We start from the raw sequence: 18,833 nt of genomic DNA, 5'->3' as shown, positions 1-18,833 counted from the left end.
CCCGCGACAGAGCCCCGTGCGACCGCCACGCCCCCAGATGCCTCAGCTGCCAACGTTGAAGCCCTGGACGCCTGCCTGCGACTAAAGGAAGCGTACATGAAGGCGGCTGCAAGCGCGCCGCACATGCCCCAGCTTCACGAGATTGTAGCCAAGTCAGCTCCGTATTGGCGACGAAGACTCCTGGAGCTCATCAGAATGCGGTCGCACTTGGAGCCCCTTTGGAACCGTCCAAAAGCGACATGTTCGATCCCCTACAACAGAGGAAACCAGCCAGGGATCTGCGGATGAGGAACACACGATTCTCCCTCCGGACAACCTCCACAATGAAACTGCTCCCAGGGTTGCTCGTCGGTGTGGGATCGAGCATCATCTCTGCCCTGCCGAGGCTTTCTCACAAGATTCTCTCGGGACTGAGAAGAGAGAAGAGCCTGAGACCCTGGCAACAGACAACAAGCCTACGGAAGAGGACAGATCTTCTCAGGTATCTTTTGAGAACAACTACACTTTCACAAATCAACCATCACGCCATCTTCCACCGGACCATCAAGTCGTCAGCCATCAGCAGGGGCAGACTCCGCAATCCCTTGCTCCAAACAAACACCGCCAGCCCGAGTCAGAGTCCCTTCTTCAAGCCGACCTTCAACAGCTTCAGATACAAGACTCTGAACCCGAGGTCGTTGACGATTCAACCCCCTCCGCTGACACAATCGACTCTTCCAGCCCAACAACCGTCACCGGCATTGCCACTGGCACGGGAACCCCCCTCTCCTTTGCTTTCCGCCCAAACGACCAGACAGCCGTCTGTGATGGAAAACTTGGCGTCGTCCGTGATTTCGAGAACGAGGAGCAGCAGGACGAGATCAATAATGGGATAGCTGAAACACTGTCAAAGTGCGCTTGGCGCAAGCTTTTCCCGCCCCCCACTCGGGCCGACCTGGCCACTAGTGGTGGAGCGCCAGTGATCATGTTGACGACACCGGAGGGAAGTGAGCATGAGCTGGTGGATTTGGCATACTATCCAGGGCTGGACTGGGCTGATGTGAATGATGAGGAGGGTTCCTAGACTGCGTTTGGATTTGGGGGGATATTGGAATAACACAGGGGATTTGTGATTTGCATTGGTTTCGGTTGCATTAAATGATACCCACATGCAGATACCCATGGCATTGGTTGGCTTTTGTTTACAAGAGGGTTGATACTTTTGATTTGGAGGTGACGCGAACGAGATAGGGGCTGATTAACACAATGAGAGGCTTGCTATGATACATGAGGCTCAAAAAAATCTTTGCAAAGTAGAAAGGGTATGTATCTATGGTCCATAACCACCGTCCTCCCACTCTCGAGATTCATGATACCAAACTCAATGCTTCGGGTTGATCCACACCATGATCTCATAATATCCCTTAGAGATCGACGCCCATATCGCGCTGACGATCTTTCCAAGCTGCTTCGGGATGTATGCGGCCACCCAACAGAGGGCTTCAAACAGGAAAACCAGCACCTGCCCTGTGAGCCCAAACAAGGCGACAATACTTATGCCCACACACTTGCCCAAGCCAACGACTGCCTTACAAATTGCCTCTGGCAATCCGACAAAAACAGCCCGAAAGACAGCCTTGATCCCATTCCATACATCCTTCAAAGAAATACTCCTGAAATAACCCAGCACAGCTGCCACAGCCGTATGAAGAACCGACACCACCCTCAAAAACACATTCCCCACCGCCACCCCCATCCTCTTCATCGTCGTCCATATCCAGATACGCAGATTCTTCATCACCTCCGGAATCTTTTTGAAAATCTTCCAGATAAACTTCCCCAAACTCTTCATCACTCCCGGAATTTCCTTCATCACCTCCCAAACCCCCCTCGGCAACTTCTTCACCCCCTCCCAAACCCCCTGGCCCGCCCTCTTCACTCTCCCGGGAAACTCCTTCACCTGCCTCTTCGCCCACCCCCCGAACCGCCCCTTATTCTCCCAGCAATACTTCACCGTCTTCACCGCCGGTCTGATGATCGTATGCTTCGGCACACTCCAAGCCAGAAACCTCGGCAGATCCCACACAAAAAACCACACAAACCTCACGATCTTCCTCCCTGCTCTTCTGACTCTCTCCACAGCAACACCGTGATGCGTCTTCCACCTCCTCCACGCGCCCCCCCTTCTCGTCGGCAGGTACTCGACCACCTCCCTATGGCCCCCCTCCGCCGCCAGCCGCAGGGCTAGCTGCCCGTCCGGAGCAATCATCCCGTCGTCCGCCCCAAAATCCTCCACCAACAGCTTCACCAACGCCAGGTTCCCATTCTTCGCGGCAACCATGAGCGGTGTCCGCTCGAGCGGCAAGTCCGCATGCTTTCCCCTCTGGCGGCGGAGGCTGCCGGAGGGTAGTTTCCCGTACCCGTCGACCTGCGCACCGAGGGAGATCAAGTGACAGACCATCTGCCCGTTTCCGGCCTCGACGGCCGCCATGAGGGGGGTTGCGCCCAGTGCGTCGGGGCAGTCGGGGGAGACGAAACCGGACTTGACAAACTGGGTGACGAGCTCGGTGTTTTTGCCGTGGGCGACGGCGTGGAAGAAGGTGGAGATGATTTGCTGTTGGAGGGCGTGGTATCGGCGCCTGAGGTCCTCGTCTTCCAAGGCGGCCAAGGGGGAGCTGGTGCGGGAGGGGTGGATGGTGCGCCGGTCGCGGGAGGAGTAGTGGGGGTAGGGGGGGGAGGAGGGGTAGGTTGTCAGGGGGAGGGAGAGGAGGGTGGAGAGGGAGGGGAGGTGGGTAAGCAAGGAGGGGATGAAGGCAGAGTCGAGCGGGGTGTAAGCCGGGAGGGGGGCGTCGGGGGAGAAGCCTGGGTCTACGACGAAGCGGTCGAGAAGGGCGTGGAGGTTTTGGTGCTCAAGATCCATGGCGTAGAGGTTCTGGTTTTCGATTCTGAGACGGGCAGTCCCGGGATCTAGAACGGGGAAGTCGATCTCCCCTGCGGGAGCTTGAGTGGTAGTACTTCCATTGGTGAGGTAGGGATTGTCAGTGTAGGCTGGTGGTTCGTTTCCTGCTTCTGTTGGTTTGATTGTTTGCGATTCAACTGCTGCCGCACTCAGCAGCTCGGCTGGCTTGGGTTTGTCGCTCATCATGGACATTGAACAGCTGCAATGCCTCTCAGAAACGCAACTGACGAAACCCGAAGATCAGGTCTGCAATGCCGTCGACTTGAAATCCCAGCCGCAACCCATGGTTCTTATGACACGCGCCATACCTGCATCACAGAACGCCTTGCCCAATCGGACAAAGGTGTTTGGAGGCCGCAGCAGTCTTGGCTGTGACACCCTCATGATGGCTTCGGCTACCCCCGTGCACAGGGCTGATGAGTGCCTAACTACATCCAGTTAGCACATGAGCAAACAAGAGGACAAAGATGAGAACGGGATAACCGGACAGCAAATTCATCCCATGCATCCAAGGGCCGTGATAAGGCATAGCCCATTCCGCCCATAGGGCTGGGTCGACTTGGCCACCACCAATATCGCAGTGATTTCCCCAGGAGATAGATTACCGCGGTGGGCGGAATTGGGTTTGCTGGGACTTTGTGGAACGCAGCTCACATGTGAATATTTGAATTCTCGTTGAGGTATTTGCAGAGAGCAGGGTATGTGGTCATTATGCAAGAAGAACAAGCAGCATTGCCCGTTGATGAATCTCCTTCCATCCAGAGCTGATAATATGTCATCTGCCCACCTCGCCTGGCCAGAGCTGCTTCTGCTTTTTCCAAAGCCAGCATCTGGGACTGCCTCGGTGCTCCAAAGCCTTCATCTTTTCGCAAGCTCAGTCAGCACACCGCAAGGTTCAAACTTATCGCACCTGGGGCCGCAACATGGCTCACCACCGATAAAAGCAGACATAACAGTCATCCAAACAGATTTGATTGATTCAGTTGACAAACACCATCCCACCATGTCACTCACCCGGTGGTTAAGCTATCAATGCAGTCTGTTCACACACTTCAAACCCCTCCCGTCCCAGCCAACCGCCAACAACAATTAAGCCGACTCGGTCCAGCGGCTCGCGGGCTCATAGATGCCAGGCTCCTTCTCGGCAGCGGCAATGAGAGCGTCATGGCCGTTCTCATCCCTCTTCATGTTGGGTGTACCGACACAAGCACCCTGAGCCAAAGCATCAGGTCCCATGCAGACAACAGGGCTGGTAATGCCGATCAAGGGGGTGGGCTGGCGATTGCAGGTCGCGCCAGTGACCTTGCGGATCTTGTTGCCCAGGAGATTCTTGACAGTGGTGTACTGGTTTTGGACAGCCTGGCGGTTGGGGGTGGGCGCGGGAATGCCGGCCAGACCACCGGGCACGACGTTGTCGTATGTGGCCAGAATAACATGTTCGGCAAAGTTCTCGGCTTGGCCTGTGGTTTCCATCAGTACACTCGTTCTCTCCAAACTTTCCAAAAGACAGCAACGGGCATGGCTTACTGCTGTTGGCATAACTGGTGGGAAGATGCGAGTCGGAGTTGTAGGCGTTGAGCCAGGCAGAGGTGGCGGAATAGTCGCCGTTTCCACCATGCTGGCGGTCGAAGATGTGGCCTGATTCGTGGATCCAGAGACTGGCGTCGAGGTAATTGTAACCAATCATGAGATCACCCGATCCAGATCTTTTGACTTTGTCAGTCCTGTACGTTGAAGAGACAGAGAGGAGCTTACTTGGCGTGAGCAGCAACATTGGGTGTCATGAAATTGGGGAAGACTATTCAGATGTCAGAGTTGTTCCTGTTCGGCTGCCAAAACCACCAACAACTCACCAACAATATGACGGATGAAGTCTCTGGTTCCCACAGGAAGGGACCCGAACGCGTTGATCATACCGTTCACCGACATTGTCGACCCGTTGTGGCGGCACATGTACCAAGGCTGGCTACAGTCCGCAAAGGTAACCTCATAGACCTCCATGTCGTAGGCGGAAAAGCCCTCGTGGATGGATTCGGATTTGCAGAATGCAGGAAGCTTCCCCCAGGGCCATTTGGTGATGCCTGTCGTGGCCGGTGCAGTGAGATGGGGCAAGAATGCCTGGGACATGGCACCGAGGTTGTACTCAGGGTTGAGGATCGGCTTGGTGAGCGGCTGGCCCAAAGCACCCTGGCTGGCCAGGAGCGCGGCGGTAGCTGAAGTCAGCAACTGAGACTTGAATGGGGCCATCGTGACGGAGACTTGTGTCTGGAGGCGAAGAGTTTGAGATATGACGAGAAGGGCTGGGTGAAGGCTGGATGGTGAGCGACTGAGACGATGGGTATGGCGGGATGGCGCTCCTATTTATCGTCCGATCGATCATGGTTGAGGTGTGCTGTATGCCGTTCCTGTCTAAGTGGTTATGTGTTGGACTTTCACCAAGGCATCACGAATACGGAGACCCTAGTGACATGTAGCTAACCACTCACGATGGCTTCCTACCCCGGTGATCAGCACCTGTAAGGTTCGGCAACAAACATTGACTTGAACGCACAGACTGAGGATGACAAGGCGGATCCTTTGATGTTACCCAACTATACCTTACAGGGCTCTGTATAAGTGTACGCAGACGTGCTACATGCTTCATGTTCTTACTGTATCACCAAGGGGTCGGAGATTTAGTTCGCCATTCACGTACGTAGGCCTCCACGCCGTGGAGTATACTTTGACAGGTTCTTCAACACATGGATGGCAGCAAGAACAGATGATACCAGAGGTGAAAGATCTTGATTGCTAAGGGCCTCCCACTCCAATGTTCTTCAGCGACATCCAATACACCTACCTATCTAGGTATCTACCTAGGTATGTACTGAAGTCTGGTAGCGGCTATGACAATTGGCTGCCATGAAGTCAGCCTAGCGCATTAAGCCCATACCGTCGTAATTAGAAAGCTTGGTGCACACCGGAGTGCTTCCCGGGGCGTCAGAAGGATGCCAAGAGGCGATGGTGCTGACAGGTGCTGGCGCTCTGGCCCCAACCGGGAAGTTCGACCCCTGGACTCTACCTGGTTTCTGGGAGGTTTGAAATCACCGTTCCCGGAAGGGTTCAGTCAACCTTGACAAAATGCTTCATGTCAGACGGCTAGACGGCATTTGTTCCGTATCAACCTCCTGCTTTCGTGGTCATGTGGTTCAAGGTAGGCAAAAAGCAGTCGACTGAATGATGCTGGGGTCGGAGTTTCAACCCTCAAAATAGAGCTGGCAACGGCTAGCGGAAAGCATGAGTGCCTCCCACGGCAGAATTAGTTCGACTATTGCAGTGATATCTGTAGCTTGTACGTAACGATGCACGCTGGGGATAAACAAACTGAGACTGGTAAGTAAGTCAGCACAAGCTGACATGCCGAACCACGCTTCAGAAAACAACCGGAAGTCTTTCAAAGATACTGAGCCAACAAGCCCAAAAGGATGGTCAGTAGGCCTTGAATGGATAGCCAAGAGGCCTGGTTTCTATTTCAAAAGGTGTGAGTTGACAGTCACCACATGTCTTACTAGCTGGCAATAGCAGTTATTTTGTCCAGTGCGTGCCGTGGGACGGAACATGGAAAAGGATCCTCTACCTAGCCAGAGGCAAATGCGAGGTACGCCGGGAGAAACACCATAACAAGGTTAGCAGCGGAGGGCATGACTAGATTAAGGACTTGGTGTGAATGTATACCGCCATGGAGTCAAAGTCCGGCGCTGAGTTTCATCTTTCCATTTTTTGCGTATACCTCGAAGACTTGACCGATTCGGTCCAACAAGACAATAGCATTTGGTCAGCTTGAATGCCCGGTTGTGGATATTACATGGCTGATCTTATCACATCAAGGGCAAACATAATCGGCATTGCACACCGAAAGTCCTGAAGGATGATTCCTAGGCACCTGGGTATTTTTGACGGGTTGGCGAATAAAGATATTGCAGGCTATCAACGGATTGCACTGTTGCCTAGCCGCATAAAAGCTCCGTGTTTTGACTACAACACTGGGCCGTTGTTCCCCTTGATCTTCCCATGACAATCTTTATGAGATGCCGTAGTTCGTGACGTCGATACGCGACCTTCATTCCTCCCTGGGCAGTTTGTCTGGTGTGTCCATCGAGACCCATGTCCGGAATACTGCGTATCAAGATGCCTTGTTGAAAAATAAGTATTTGAATGGCTGAATCGGATACCCAGAACAGCTCTCCAGATCCTCCTCTCCCTGAACCTGTTGATCACTGCTCTGTCTCCTCCTGCACTTCCTCCCTCTCAGCCGCTCGTTCCTAGGCTTCGTAAGCCCAGGGAATCTCGATGTTCTCACGTACTACCCAGTCGTTGTCTTCATCCCGCTCCCAAACACTATTATCCCACGTTCTGCAATCTCCGAGATCCTTCCATATAACCAGTTCGGCAGACCATCTTGTGCCCGTCGGGAGGCACCTCGGCATTGAACCAGCAGTTAGGGCCACAAGAAGCACATGTGTCGATGGTGTGCGGAAACGGCTGCTTTCCATCCGGTGGACCTGATGAAAAGGGTTGCAATCTTCCTCTTCATCCCAGCAAAACACGGGCAGCTCATTTCAGCGGGACTTTCGATTTGAAAAAACATTCCAGATGGTCGCTTTGGAGGTGCATTGCTGAACAGCAAGAGCACCTTTCCTGTGTCGCCGCTAAATTCGCCCTCAAGTTGTCGCAAGAGGTCGGTTCTAGCGCGTTCCAAGCCGTGAGCCGCTGTCACAACGACCGGGGAGACGTATGTGCTTTGCTTCGTTAAGAGGCGTGATTTCTTCTGACCCGGTTTCTGGGTCAGTGACTCTCCCGACGCGAAAGGCGCATTTGGTGTCGAACCTCCACTCGCCAGATCTATTGGGAGCTAACCGAGGCTGATTTGGGAGGCTCTGCGCTTCCTCTTGTCCACCCTGGGCTTGGAAATGTCTTTTCCGCAGGCTCGCAAGGCATGGGCCGTGGGTGAGATTGACGAATGGAATTTGACGCATGTGGGCCATAGAAAAGAAAAGAAAAGGCGAAAAGGCGAAAAGGTGAAAAGGTGAAAAGGTGGGTGAAGGGTCCGACAGCAAACGTGACCTGTTGCCAACGCTATCACCTATAAATAAATCAAATTACAGCAAGTAAATAGGGCCCACTCCAGTTGGTTTACAGGCCCCATCCTTTTCACATCCTGTCAATAACAGCAGTGGTCTGTGTATCCTGAGCCACAGCCTGAGCTTGCTCTCGAGGCGACGCTCCTGTAGCAATGACGGCTCTTCCTTCATTTTCATCGCAATGGCCGCCTGACGACTGTGATCTTAATGTGGTACTGATCTTCCGCTCGACACCCATTTACTTCTTCTTTTCCATGAGTTTCATTCATTTATTTTTTCCGTTCCACAAGCTGTCCCTCAGTTCTGGCGCTCAACATCCATTTCAAATTCAAGGAACAGTCTAGGTACTCACCACACTGGTCGACTGGGACTAGCACATTTATCCAGTATCTCCGACTTCCTCTTGCGACTTTCATCTCTAAGGAGGAAAATGATGACCATCATGACGCCCAACAGGAAGTTCGGACTCATCAAGCTGCTTTAGGAACTGGTCCGCATTATTGCTGAGAAGCTCAGCATGCTGGATTTGGCCAGGTTACCTAGTCACCGTTTGCGGGAACCACCCGATTCTCGTCGAACAGGTCTACAAGCTCGAAATCAAAGACGCATCTAAAGAATCGAGGTGCGTCTTTGAGCTCCTTACTGGCGGGTATCGCGTAAAACGACGGATTTCTCATTTGATGAACCTCCCCACGGATACCGAGCAAATCAAAAACTGGAAGGAAACTTTGCCGCATCATTAGAACCCCCGACCCAGTATTCTACTCAGCAGAAGGTGGACTCACACCTAAGCCTCGAAGGTTACGCCCCTCCAGCAGGTTGTCCTCGACATCACACATACCGATCTCGCCAAGGTTCTCACCCGCGCGGGTGCACCCTGGGCTCCTTGGACAGACGATCCCTCTGTGGCCTTTCACCACAACTCCAAGGAGCAACTTTCACTGTCGCCCTGTCAGACTGCGGTTAAAGTAGACCCATCAATCTCTCTCAAGTTGTCTCCCCTTGAAATCGTTTTATCACACCCCAAGGACGAGGAATTTCTCGAAAATCAATGGGACCTCTTCTTGACAATGATGGAAGAGGGAGGCGTGGAATCACCCAACAGGGGCACTTCCCGGAGGACTGTTCGAGCTGAATTTCGGCAGACTCTCAAACTGGTCAGCAGCGGAATGCTGTACCCCGAAACTTCCGCTAGCTTGGCTCGCCAAATGATGGTAAGGAAGATGGTCAAATATCTTCGTTGCAAAGGCAAATTGGGAGTTGGAAGGTGAGTGTCGATGTATTTTCTGAATGAAGCCTCTCGCCTATGGCCAGATGGCTCCTCTTTCTCCATGGCACCAGACTGATCAGGCTGATCTTGAACGTGGTGTTGACGCAGGTATAATTCTTTGCTGAGTCGTGCCAACATAGCGAGTAGGGAATGAACTGGAGGGGGCTGACGTATGTTGACATGGTCTGAACATGGGTGCGTCCATCCAATCAAAGTCGATTGTACTCCAATGCGAGGCCCCTATTTGCCCCAACAAAAAAAGCAGCAATTCTGTCCGAGGAAAAATAGAATAATGGCCACAGCGGAACCAGAAGTGAGCCTAATGGGATGGCGATGGCTGCCGGGCACGTTCTGGAGAAAGGTTGGAACCTTGATGCTAGTGGTTCAGCCTATCGCTCTGTCCGTCGCCACGCGCCAATGGCCTGGCCAGGTTCCGGACAGTAGTCTCCGGGAAGATGCCGGTAGTGCTTGTTACACTGGCAGGGTCGATCTCCCGGCTTTGAGACCTTATACCCGTGAATTTGCAACGCCTTCTTTGCCACCGTGGTCTACACAAAAGAGCTGCCACGATATCTAGCCAAAAAGTACGATTCACGGGGGCCGTTTGGGGACACATAACTTACTGAGCACATCGCACATACATTTTAACACATCCTGCCACCGGGTCGTGGAAACCGCCCTCAACATTGCAATGGCGTCGGCATTTGAACTCGACGGGCCAGTATTCCACACAGCACCCACCCGCGAGCTTCCAATTCGTGCATCAAGTCTTCTAGAAGAAACTGGGGCGGACCAACGAAGCCATGGCCATACTCTCCATACTCATAGCCCTATGAGCACAAGCAGACTGTCTGAAGACTCCTCAGCGCTATCCATCGCCACGGAAATTTCCCATGATCAATCCTTTTCATATGGTATGGAAAAGGGGTTCTGGAGGGTAAGTCCATCCTGAGCAGCTGTTTCCAGGTCTTCTTATTAACATGTAGCATAGGTTCGTCAAGGAGCACAAGAACTGCTTCGCTTCGCTGAATTATACAGCCAGCACCGAGCTTCCCAGATGACACCATCCGACGATTCGTTCGTCCTCCATGCGCTGCCGAAACAGATCGACCTCGTGTCGATGACCCAACTATCATGGGGTTTGCTCCATGCTGTTGGCGACATCAACGTCCACAGCCGCAAGGCAACCGAAACCCATGAATGGATGCACGAAGACGACAAGCCGTCAAATGCGAAGAGGCGGAAACGGTCAAGGAGGCGAGATGTAAGTGCCGCCAGTCCCTCTACCTTGTGCATTCAGGATGAAGTGCTGACTCGAGGAAACCGACAGAGCGACATCAGCATGACAGCTTGCAAAAAGTGTGGTGTGATGGATAGCCCTCGATGGCGAACAGGGCCTGCTGGGCCAGCAACGCTTTGCAATGTGTGCGGGCTGCTGTATGCAAAGCGCAGCCGGAGGCATGGGTCTGGTTCTGAATCCCAGTCGGCAGCTCCATGACATTTGCATGATGTTTGAATGCGCGCTGTTTCAGAGTCGCCGACACCACCATCTCGAACGTCTAGCAAAACGGTTCGGCGGGCAGTGATGGGTTAAAAAAGATAAGAGAAAGGATGTGTCGTCGGGTGCCAGGCCATTCTCGGCCAAGCCTCTCTAGCGCCGCACTTTTAGGGGCGGAGATCGGGGCGTGGATTGTGTCCGGATATCCTGCCAGTGATCGTTCACAAAACCAGCCACCAAACGGCTCAAAGAAGATGGAACGCTTTATACTTGTAGATCCGGGAACATGCCGACGGCCAGGAGTGGCGCTCATAGTTGTAGTTGTAGCCAGGCTATGTAGTAGTTGGAACACCAATAGTGTTCGGGTGCAGATAAAGTTCTCACCTGTACCGGAGATCAAGGACAGATGCAAGAACCGCTGCAACTTTCCATCACCGATGCCCAGGAATTAGTGCAAAGTCGGCGCCCGAAAGCCCGATTGGGTGGATCCATCGTGCAATCGAATCCCCGTCCGCCGGTTGCAAAGGTACTCCACTTTAGATCCCGAAGCAAAAGTACTGACCATGAAACGGAAACAGCCGATATACACCTTAATTGATTCTCTCCACCAGTCAGTCACCATCCGAGGCCCGATGGATGAAAGCATCTGCCTGAAGAATGTCATGGTTTGTTTGTGTGAACTTCCGTCTCTGACCTGTACGTGTTAACACAACTACCAGCACGTGGAAACCTGCCTGCTTTGTCAATGTGTCGTCATTGACATATCCCGACTGGGTTCTGCCGCCGAGATGTTTATCGAGCGGGATAGTGCCCGATATGGGTGTGGAATTCCAAGGCATTTTCTCATTTAGTGCCTCCTTAGCCCCCGTGCTGTAACGTCGAGATGCCACCCTTGTGCCGAATTGTTTCCGACATATCCGCCATGACCAACGACGGTCGCCGGCCGGGAGAAGTTTTCGGGCTGGGGTTGCTGCTGGAGGGGGTCAAGGGACGTGTGATGGTGCCGGTGGCCTTGGGATTTCTAGGCGATGTGGTAGCCCCTCCAACAAGAGCAGCATCTTTCCTCATGCCATGGAACAACACCCCCCCCCTTGGTATCGACTAGACATGCGGCCGGAGCAACTGCCCAGCCGGTGTCTGGCTTCAGCAAATGCTCACGCGACACTGGAGACTGAAGAGTCAGGATGTGGGGTTTTATCACGCTTCTGGATGAAAACAGGTGGATTCTTCCTGCGAGATAGCAAGGGCTGTGCTTGGAGGTCAGTGGCATCCAAGCTGAATCCCGCCTTGGTGTCGAACTCTATCAGGGGTTAGCCATACGGGAAGCCACCCTACCGCGGCATGTCGGACGTGGAGATCTCCAGAGAGCCAGGGAATAGTCACAAACTGAAGGGGTATTTTTTCTTGGTGTCAGGGGGTGGTCGTCTGTTAAAACCGAGCCCCCGGGACCTCAGTGGAAGCTTGTCAAGTTCACGGTCTGCACTCTGCATATCGGTCTGAAGCTCCTCCCTCTGCCTGTGACGAAGCCACTTCTGGGCTCGTCTGTCTGGCACTTTTCCTTTTGAGAAACACCCGGCCTCTGATCACTTCGCTCCTTCACCAAGATGGCGATCGGGGCCATTTTGGAACCACTCATTGTGGTCAGTCTGTTGACATTTGGTACCATTGTCAACCGCAACAAGTCGGCCACTTTCTCTCCATCATCATACAGATCATCCAGGCCCGTGCCTTGGCAACATCTCAAGTACGACAAGGACCCCGACTACGATGAGCTGGAATCGGGACGGCCCAGCACAGACGACGAAAATGCCCTTTTGCGGTCACCAGTCAGCGAATCCAGCATCGGCTCCGACGGCACCTTGACCGACGAATCGAACTCACCATGGCGGAAGCGCCAGCTGAAGGTCTTCAAGTGGGAGCGTGAGGTCACAACGCCGAATACCGCCATCTTTAAGGACCGTTTCCTCAGTCGCGTGCTTCAGCGTCTTCCCTTTTTGGCCGAGGTTTGGTACTGGGCTCTTATCTACTGGGTCTACCAGCTCGGAAGAGCTTTCACAGCCGTCACTCTGCAAGAGTCAACAGTCGACACCGCTCGCGAGCATGCCCTCCAGGTTATTCACATGGAACAGCGACTGGGCATTTTCATTGAGCCTGCCGTGCAAGGTTGGTTTCTTCAGCGACCCGAGCTTATGCGATGGACGAACAAGACATATTCTTTCATTCACATTCCCGGCACGATCCTTTACCTGATCGTCCTCTACTATGTCACGACAGCCCGTCCCAGACAGAAGATTCAGGAGGAGAACGGAGGTCGCCCGATTACTGGAAACTGGAGAAAGTTGGCCCCCCGATTCGGACCTGATACCTATGAGAAGAGGAGGAGGACCATGGCCTTCTGCAACCTGTTGGCCTTCATCGTATTTACTTTCTGGCCTTGCATGCCACCGAGACTGCTCAGCGACCCAAACTACACTGGCGAGTTTGCCAAGGAGGCGAAAAGCTATGGCTTTGTTGACACTGTCCACGGCGCCGATGGGGACAGCAGTGTGTGGACCACCAACCGCTTCTGCAATCAATATGGTGAGTTCCCAACGTGTTATTCCTCTCGCCTGTGAGACAATCCACTGACTTGACTAGCCGCCATGCCTTCTCTTCACTTCGGCTACTCCTTCCTTGTTGGACTCACCATCGCCACCGTTCCCCTCAGACGCTCTGGAAAGCTTGGGTGGAAGAGACTGGCCATTGTTGCCATCGGCATGATCTATCCTGGCATTATCCTGACTGCCATTATTGCTACCGCCAACCATTTCATCCTGGACGCCGTTGCCGGTGCTATTGCCTGCCTTCTTGCCTGGAAATTCAACGGCCTGCTCCTCAACCTCCTGCCAGTCGAGGACTACTTTTTGAGGGCTGTCAGGATAGCCAAGCCTTGAGCATGGATTGAAGAACTTGGAGTTCAGCGTTGGCACCATGGGCTTGGGATACCTTCCGACCGATCAGCAGTTGGATTCCATCTATACAGTACACCGAACTAATCAAACCGAATACCAAGTACCAGCATATTGGATGACTTGGTGGTTAAAGACAACCATAGTATTATTAATACATATACACTTGATACCCCCCCCCCCCCTTTATCAAATCCCCTCTGCCCCTCCGGGTCCTTCAAAAACTCTTTCATCTCTGTTTCTTGTTTAGCCCCCGAGCTGCTGTTTTCATCATCATTCTGATTGATGTCTTTATCGGCCTCCGCAATGCTTTTGATGACTCTCCTCATGATCCTGCTTCTCGTTACTTCTTGGGGAGTTACACTGGGTGCCAGTGGGATACCAATTGCAGTTTCTAGTCAATGTAAACTTGTTCTCTGCCGGAGATTCAACCCTTGCTCGATGGCGAGCTGTCTGCTGACCAAGGATGAGATTCATCTTCTGGGTCCGTATTCCAGGTTGGTCACTCAAGTTCGGGCTAGATAGAGGCTCGTGGGAAGCGGAATTTGTACCTGAGAAGGTTTGAATAGGAAATGTTGAAGAACACAAAGATGTTAAGTCGTCCTGAGCGTTTGGCCAAGGGATGTTTTGTTTGTCCAGTGGTGGACATGCAAGCGGGACAAACTTGTTGATATGATGTCAGGCGTGGTAGCTGTCCCAAAAACAGGAACAGGCTTGCGACCTGTGCCCATGCCCTTGATAAATGAAACCACAAACTACTCGCACGGATGAAAACTTTCGGCTGGTGTCCCTCTCCGGGGGCTTGGTACGGATCTCACCCGGAGCCCCATGTTAACAAGGTTCGTCCTTTTTTCAGTGCCGAATTGGTAATCACAGATAGATTCACAACCTCAGGGGTTAGGCAGCAAAAGCTCTGCTGGACTATTGGTTTCAAGGAGATGAGTCATCGGATGCTGAATACTCCTGCAGCTGGCTTTCGTGGTGGACAGTGCGTATCTGACGTTGTATCTGTTGGTTCGGACTGCTTGCCTTTGGACTAGCATCTCGAGAAGGACGAGTTGAGGACAGAGGCAGCTATGTGTGACGACACCTCAATAGAGAGGTGATAGGCGTTGCGGCTGTGTCAACCGAGTCTGATCGAGTCGAGGCTGAAGGCGCTGCCATTAATTGCGGGGACGATTGCACAGTTGGGCGGGGAAGTTGATGCTGTGGGTCGCAACTACCGTACAATACCTGATTGGTCAGCGTTAAGAGGCAGCCGCAGCTGGTGACACCAGTGACGACCCCCAACACTACCACCACTCTTTTCGTATTCCAACACTGATGCCTGCGATTTAGATAGGCAACAACATGGAGACTTAGAAAGGAAGCCGGCTGCTATAAAGCCGGCTTCTTCTTCCCACTTGCCCTCTGATCTGACACTTTCTCCCATTCATCACAACTCCAACCCCATCACCACCTGAGCCCTTGCTTTTCACCCATTCACAGGTTATCTTGCCAGGCTTCCCAGGATTTCGCCATGTCTCTGTTTGGAAGCCAGCAATGGTGGATGAAGCAGCAGAATCCCATTACTCACGTGTGTGGATTCTATCATACCTTTCATGACAGACCTGGCCGACAGTTTCTGGCTCCCCTTTCGATCAACGCCCATGCCACCATTATCGCCTCCACCAGTCGGACAACTCTTACCCAAACTTTTCGATCGCCCTCGTCCCCGGTCAAGGAACTGAAATATGCGTTTCCTCTCTATGAAGGCGTTTCAGTTGTGGGTTTTGTCTGCACCGTCAACAACGACCGCGTCATCCGCGGAGTCGTCAAAGAACGCTCTGAGGCACGCCAGACTTACGACGACGCCGTAGCTCAAGGCCAGGTCGCCGGTCTGCTAGAGCAGTCGTTCGAGGCCAGTGACGTCTTCACCACAACTATTGGCAACATACCAGCCGATGCAAGCCTCAAGGTCGAGATCACATACCTGGGTGAACTGAAGCACGACGCTCAGGTTGACGGAATCCGCTTCACAATCCCAACCAGCATAGCACCCCGCTATGGCAGCTACCCTGGTGATCTGCTCCAAAGCACCCAGTTTGGTGCAACAAAAGGGATCAGCATCACAGTTGATGCCGAGATGCCCGGTGGCTCCCAAATCAAAAGTGTCCAGTCCCCGTCCCACCCCATTGCCGTTACCGTTGGCAGCACTTCGGTTGGCGCCGCAAAGGGTGCCGAGATGTCTCTCCAGAAAGCTTCAGCAACTCTCTCCCTGGGCACTTCCGAGCTGGACAAAGACTTCATTCTCCATGTGGTGGCCACCAACACCGCCAACCCTGTCGCTGTGCTTGAGACCCACCCCACCATTCCCAACCACCGAGCCCTGATGGCGACGCTTGTGCCCAAGTTCAACCTTCCTTCTTCCAAGCCTGAGATTGTGTTTGTCTGTGATCGTTCCGGATCCATGGGTGACGGCAAGAGAATTCCGAACCTCCAGACCGCTTTACATCTGTTTCTGAAGTCTTTGCCGCTTGGTGTCAAGTTCAATATTTGCTCTTTCGGCTCCCATTGGGACTTCATGTTTCCGGAGGGCTCCCGTACTTACGATGCCAGTAGCTTGGCCCATGCCACCCAGTATGTCAACAGCATCTCGGCCAACTATGGCGGTACCGAGATGCGCATGCCCCTGCAGGACACCTTCAAGAGGCGGTACAAAGATATGGATCTTGAAGTGTTCATGCTGACTGATGGTGAGATCTGGGACCAACAGCAAGTCTTCGGGATGATCAACACGCATGTGGCGGAGAGCGAAGGTGCAATCCGTGTCTTTTCTCTGGGTATCGGCAATGATGTGAGCCATGCTCTTATTGAAGGGATCGCGCAGGCGGGCAACGGGTTCTCACAGTCGGTGGCCGATGACGAAAGCATGAACAGCAAAGTTATCAGGATGCTCAAAGCTTCGTTGACGCCTCATGTAAAGGACTACACCCTGGAGATCAAGTATGGTAAAGAGGATGAGTCAAGCTCTACGACCGAGGTTGACGACGATTTTGAGCTTGTTGAGAGGGTTCAAGATGCCCTTGTCATTGATGTGGGTGAAGTAGACTCGGAGAAGACACAACCAGAGCAAGCGCCCGAGCGAGCGCCAAAGCAACCGATTTCTCTGTTTGATGAGGCAGCTGATTTTGACACTGAGACGACGGAACCGGGACTCGACACCTCTGCTGGTGGGAAGTATTCTCACGTGCCCAGGGTCGCAGAGCCCAAGATTCTCCAGGCTCCCTTCGTCATCCCTCCCCTGTTTCCGTTCTCGAGAACCTCAGTCTACTTGCTTTTGTCCCCGGAGGCTAGCCGCAGGACCCCCAAGTCAGTGGTCCTTCGTGGCACCTGTCCCAGTGGCCCACTCGAGCTTGAGATTCCTGTAACTGTTCTTGCTGAGCCCGGAGAGACAATCCATCAGCTCGCTGCTCGCAAGGCAGTCAGAGAACTTGAAGAAGGTCGCGGTTGGATCTACCACGCCAAGGACTCCAAGGAGAAAGATGCTGCCCTTCTTCGTACCAAGCACTTTGGTCGCTTCTCTGACATGGTGGAACGTGAGGCTGTCCGGCTTGGGGTCGAGTATCAGGTTGGAGGCAAGTGGTGCAGTTTTGTAGCGGTAGAGAAGGACCAGGATGTAAACATGTCTCGAGACTCGACCGCACAAGCAGAACACAATGTGCGGCAGGGTAGCCAATTCCATCAAGCGTTTTATCAACAACAACATCTTCGACGGGCGATGACAAAGACAGCCTCTCCTTTTGGTCAGCAATTCCAAGCTACTGTAAGCACTCAGCCATTCCAACAAGCCCAACGAGCCCAAGGTTTTGCAAGCGCTCAGTACAGCGGCTCGGGAGGAGGCGGCTTTGGTGCACAAGCCAAGGCTATGTCGGGTGGCCTCTTCGGAGCCGCCATGCATCCAGCTGGTGGATTGTTCGGAAGCTCATCACCATCCGGAGGAGGACTATTCGGCAACGCCTCGGCCCCTCCCCCCCCTCCGCCCTCTGGAGGTGCACTCTTCGGAGCATGCGCTCCTGCTCCGTCTGCTCCGGCTCCCCTGTTCGGATCTGCAGCACCACCTCCCCCGGCTCCAGGAGGGCTCTTTGGCACAACAGCTTTCGGCTCCCCCTCACCAACCTCAGCAGGCGGACGTTTCGGCAGCGCCTCGTCTGCCCGACCAGCATCGTATCTCTTTGGATCCACCGGAAGCAAACCCTCACCTTTCGGATCACCTGCGCCCCAGGCCAGCCCTGCGAAGCCGTCTGTGGCACCCTACCGATGGACCCCCGCCTCCAGTGCCGACAAAGGGCCAACGGTTTACGTCACGCCGGAGCAGCTAGCGCAATATGAGCAGGAGATGAACCAGGCGGCTGCGATGCCTCTTCCCGACGAGGACGACAGCGGCGACGAGGGGGCCCCGATGGCACAAGCGTCAGCCCAGGGAAAAAAATCAAGCTCGGACAAATTGGAAGCCATCGTGGCGCTGCAGCAGTTTTCAGGACAGTGGGAAGGGACAGAGGAGTTGTTGACGCTTCTTGGGCTGGACAAACAGGCGGTGGCAGCAAAAATTAAGGATTTGGGGTTGATGGACAAGGGGGATGACGTGATTGCTACGGCGTTGGTATTGGCCTATTTGCAGACTCAGTTGGATGAGAGGAAGGATGAGTGGGAGATGATGGCGGAGAAGGCTAAGCTTTGGCTGAAGGATCAGGGAGTGGATTTTGATGCGCTGCTGTGAAGTGGTTGGTGTGTGAGATGGGATGGAATGGATCCGGCCTCGTTTCGTCGTGTTTAATTCAAAGACACTTTTGTTGGGTGGAATAATGGGCGATGTGCTTCCGAATGAAAAGAAGAGATAGTTTCAACCATCAAAAAAAAAGAAAAAGAAAAAAAAAGAAAGAAAAAAAGGTTAGATAGCTTCAATGACGACGATGGTTGTTCAATACTCTGTTCCCCTGCCGTGCTGACAATCAAATCCAATTGTACCATGCTCACTTTCTGCGTCACCGTGTCTGGCTCGGCTTTTCAATCTACATGA

The 18,833-nt window shown here is 53.3% G+C and overlaps 5 protein-coding genes across 5 annotated transcripts; 3 read left to right on the top strand and 2 right to left on the bottom strand.

Annotated features, from left to right (window-relative positions):
* Positions 1-1,360: 1,360 nt before the first annotated feature.
* Positions 1,361-3,130, bottom strand: QC761_118410 (uncharacterized protein; the record flags this gene model as incomplete). The annotated part of the gene is made up of 1 exon (XM_062875124.1): positions 1,361-3,130. The coding sequence occupies one exon, from the start codon at positions 3,128-3,130 to the stop codon at positions 1,361-1,363; it is 1,770 nt and encodes a 589-aa protein (XP_062738360.1).
* Positions 3,131-4,027: 897 nt separating this feature from the next.
* On the bottom strand, positions 4,028-5,185 carry QC761_118418 (uncharacterized protein; the record flags this gene model as incomplete). Its single annotated transcript, XM_062875125.1, has 4 exons — positions 4,028-4,398; positions 4,466-4,644; positions 4,694-4,736; positions 4,792-5,185. 4 exons carry the CDS (start codon positions 5,183-5,185, stop codon positions 4,028-4,030), a joined length of 987 nt encoding a protein of 328 aa, XP_062738359.1.
* A 4,405-nt stretch (positions 5,186-9,590) lies between these two features.
* Positions 9,591-11,250, top strand: QC761_118400 (uncharacterized protein). Its single transcript, XM_062875123.1, has 3 exons — positions 9,591-10,265; positions 10,320-10,592; positions 10,659-11,250. The coding sequence occupies exons 1-3, from the start codon at positions 10,020-10,022 to the stop codon at positions 10,824-10,826; spliced, it is 687 nt and encodes a 228-aa protein (XP_062738358.1). The 5' UTR covers positions 9,591-10,019; the 3' UTR covers positions 10,827-11,250.
* Positions 11,251-11,813: 563 nt separating this feature from the next.
* Positions 11,814-13,953, top strand: QC761_118390 (uncharacterized protein). The gene is made up of 2 exons (XM_062875122.1): positions 11,814-13,406; positions 13,464-13,953. Exons 1-2 carry the CDS (start codon positions 12,431-12,433, stop codon positions 13,757-13,759), a joined length of 1,272 nt encoding a protein of 423 aa, XP_062738357.1. The 5' UTR covers positions 11,814-12,430; the 3' UTR covers positions 13,760-13,953.
* A 1,340-nt stretch (positions 13,954-15,293) lies between these two features.
* On the top strand, positions 15,294-18,533 carry QC761_118380 (uncharacterized protein; the record flags this gene model as incomplete). The annotated part of the gene is made up of 1 exon (XM_062875121.1): positions 15,294-18,533. One exon carries the CDS (start codon positions 15,294-15,296, stop codon positions 18,531-18,533), a length of 3,240 nt encoding a protein of 1,079 aa, XP_062738356.1.
* Between the last annotated feature and the right edge of the window lie 300 nt (positions 18,534-18,833).

The sequence above is a fragment of the Podospora bellae-mahoneyi genome, assembly GCF_035222275.1.
Source record: "Podospora bellae-mahoneyi strain CBS 112042 chromosome 1 map unlocalized CBS112042p_1, whole genome shotgun sequence".
In the NCBI taxonomy this organism is placed as follows: Eukaryota; Fungi; Ascomycota; class Sordariomycetes; order Sordariales; family Podosporaceae; genus Podospora; species Podospora bellae-mahoneyi.
The sequence above is the reverse complement of the archived record's forward strand: the minus strand, read 5'-3'. Positions and strand labels throughout refer to the sequence as shown.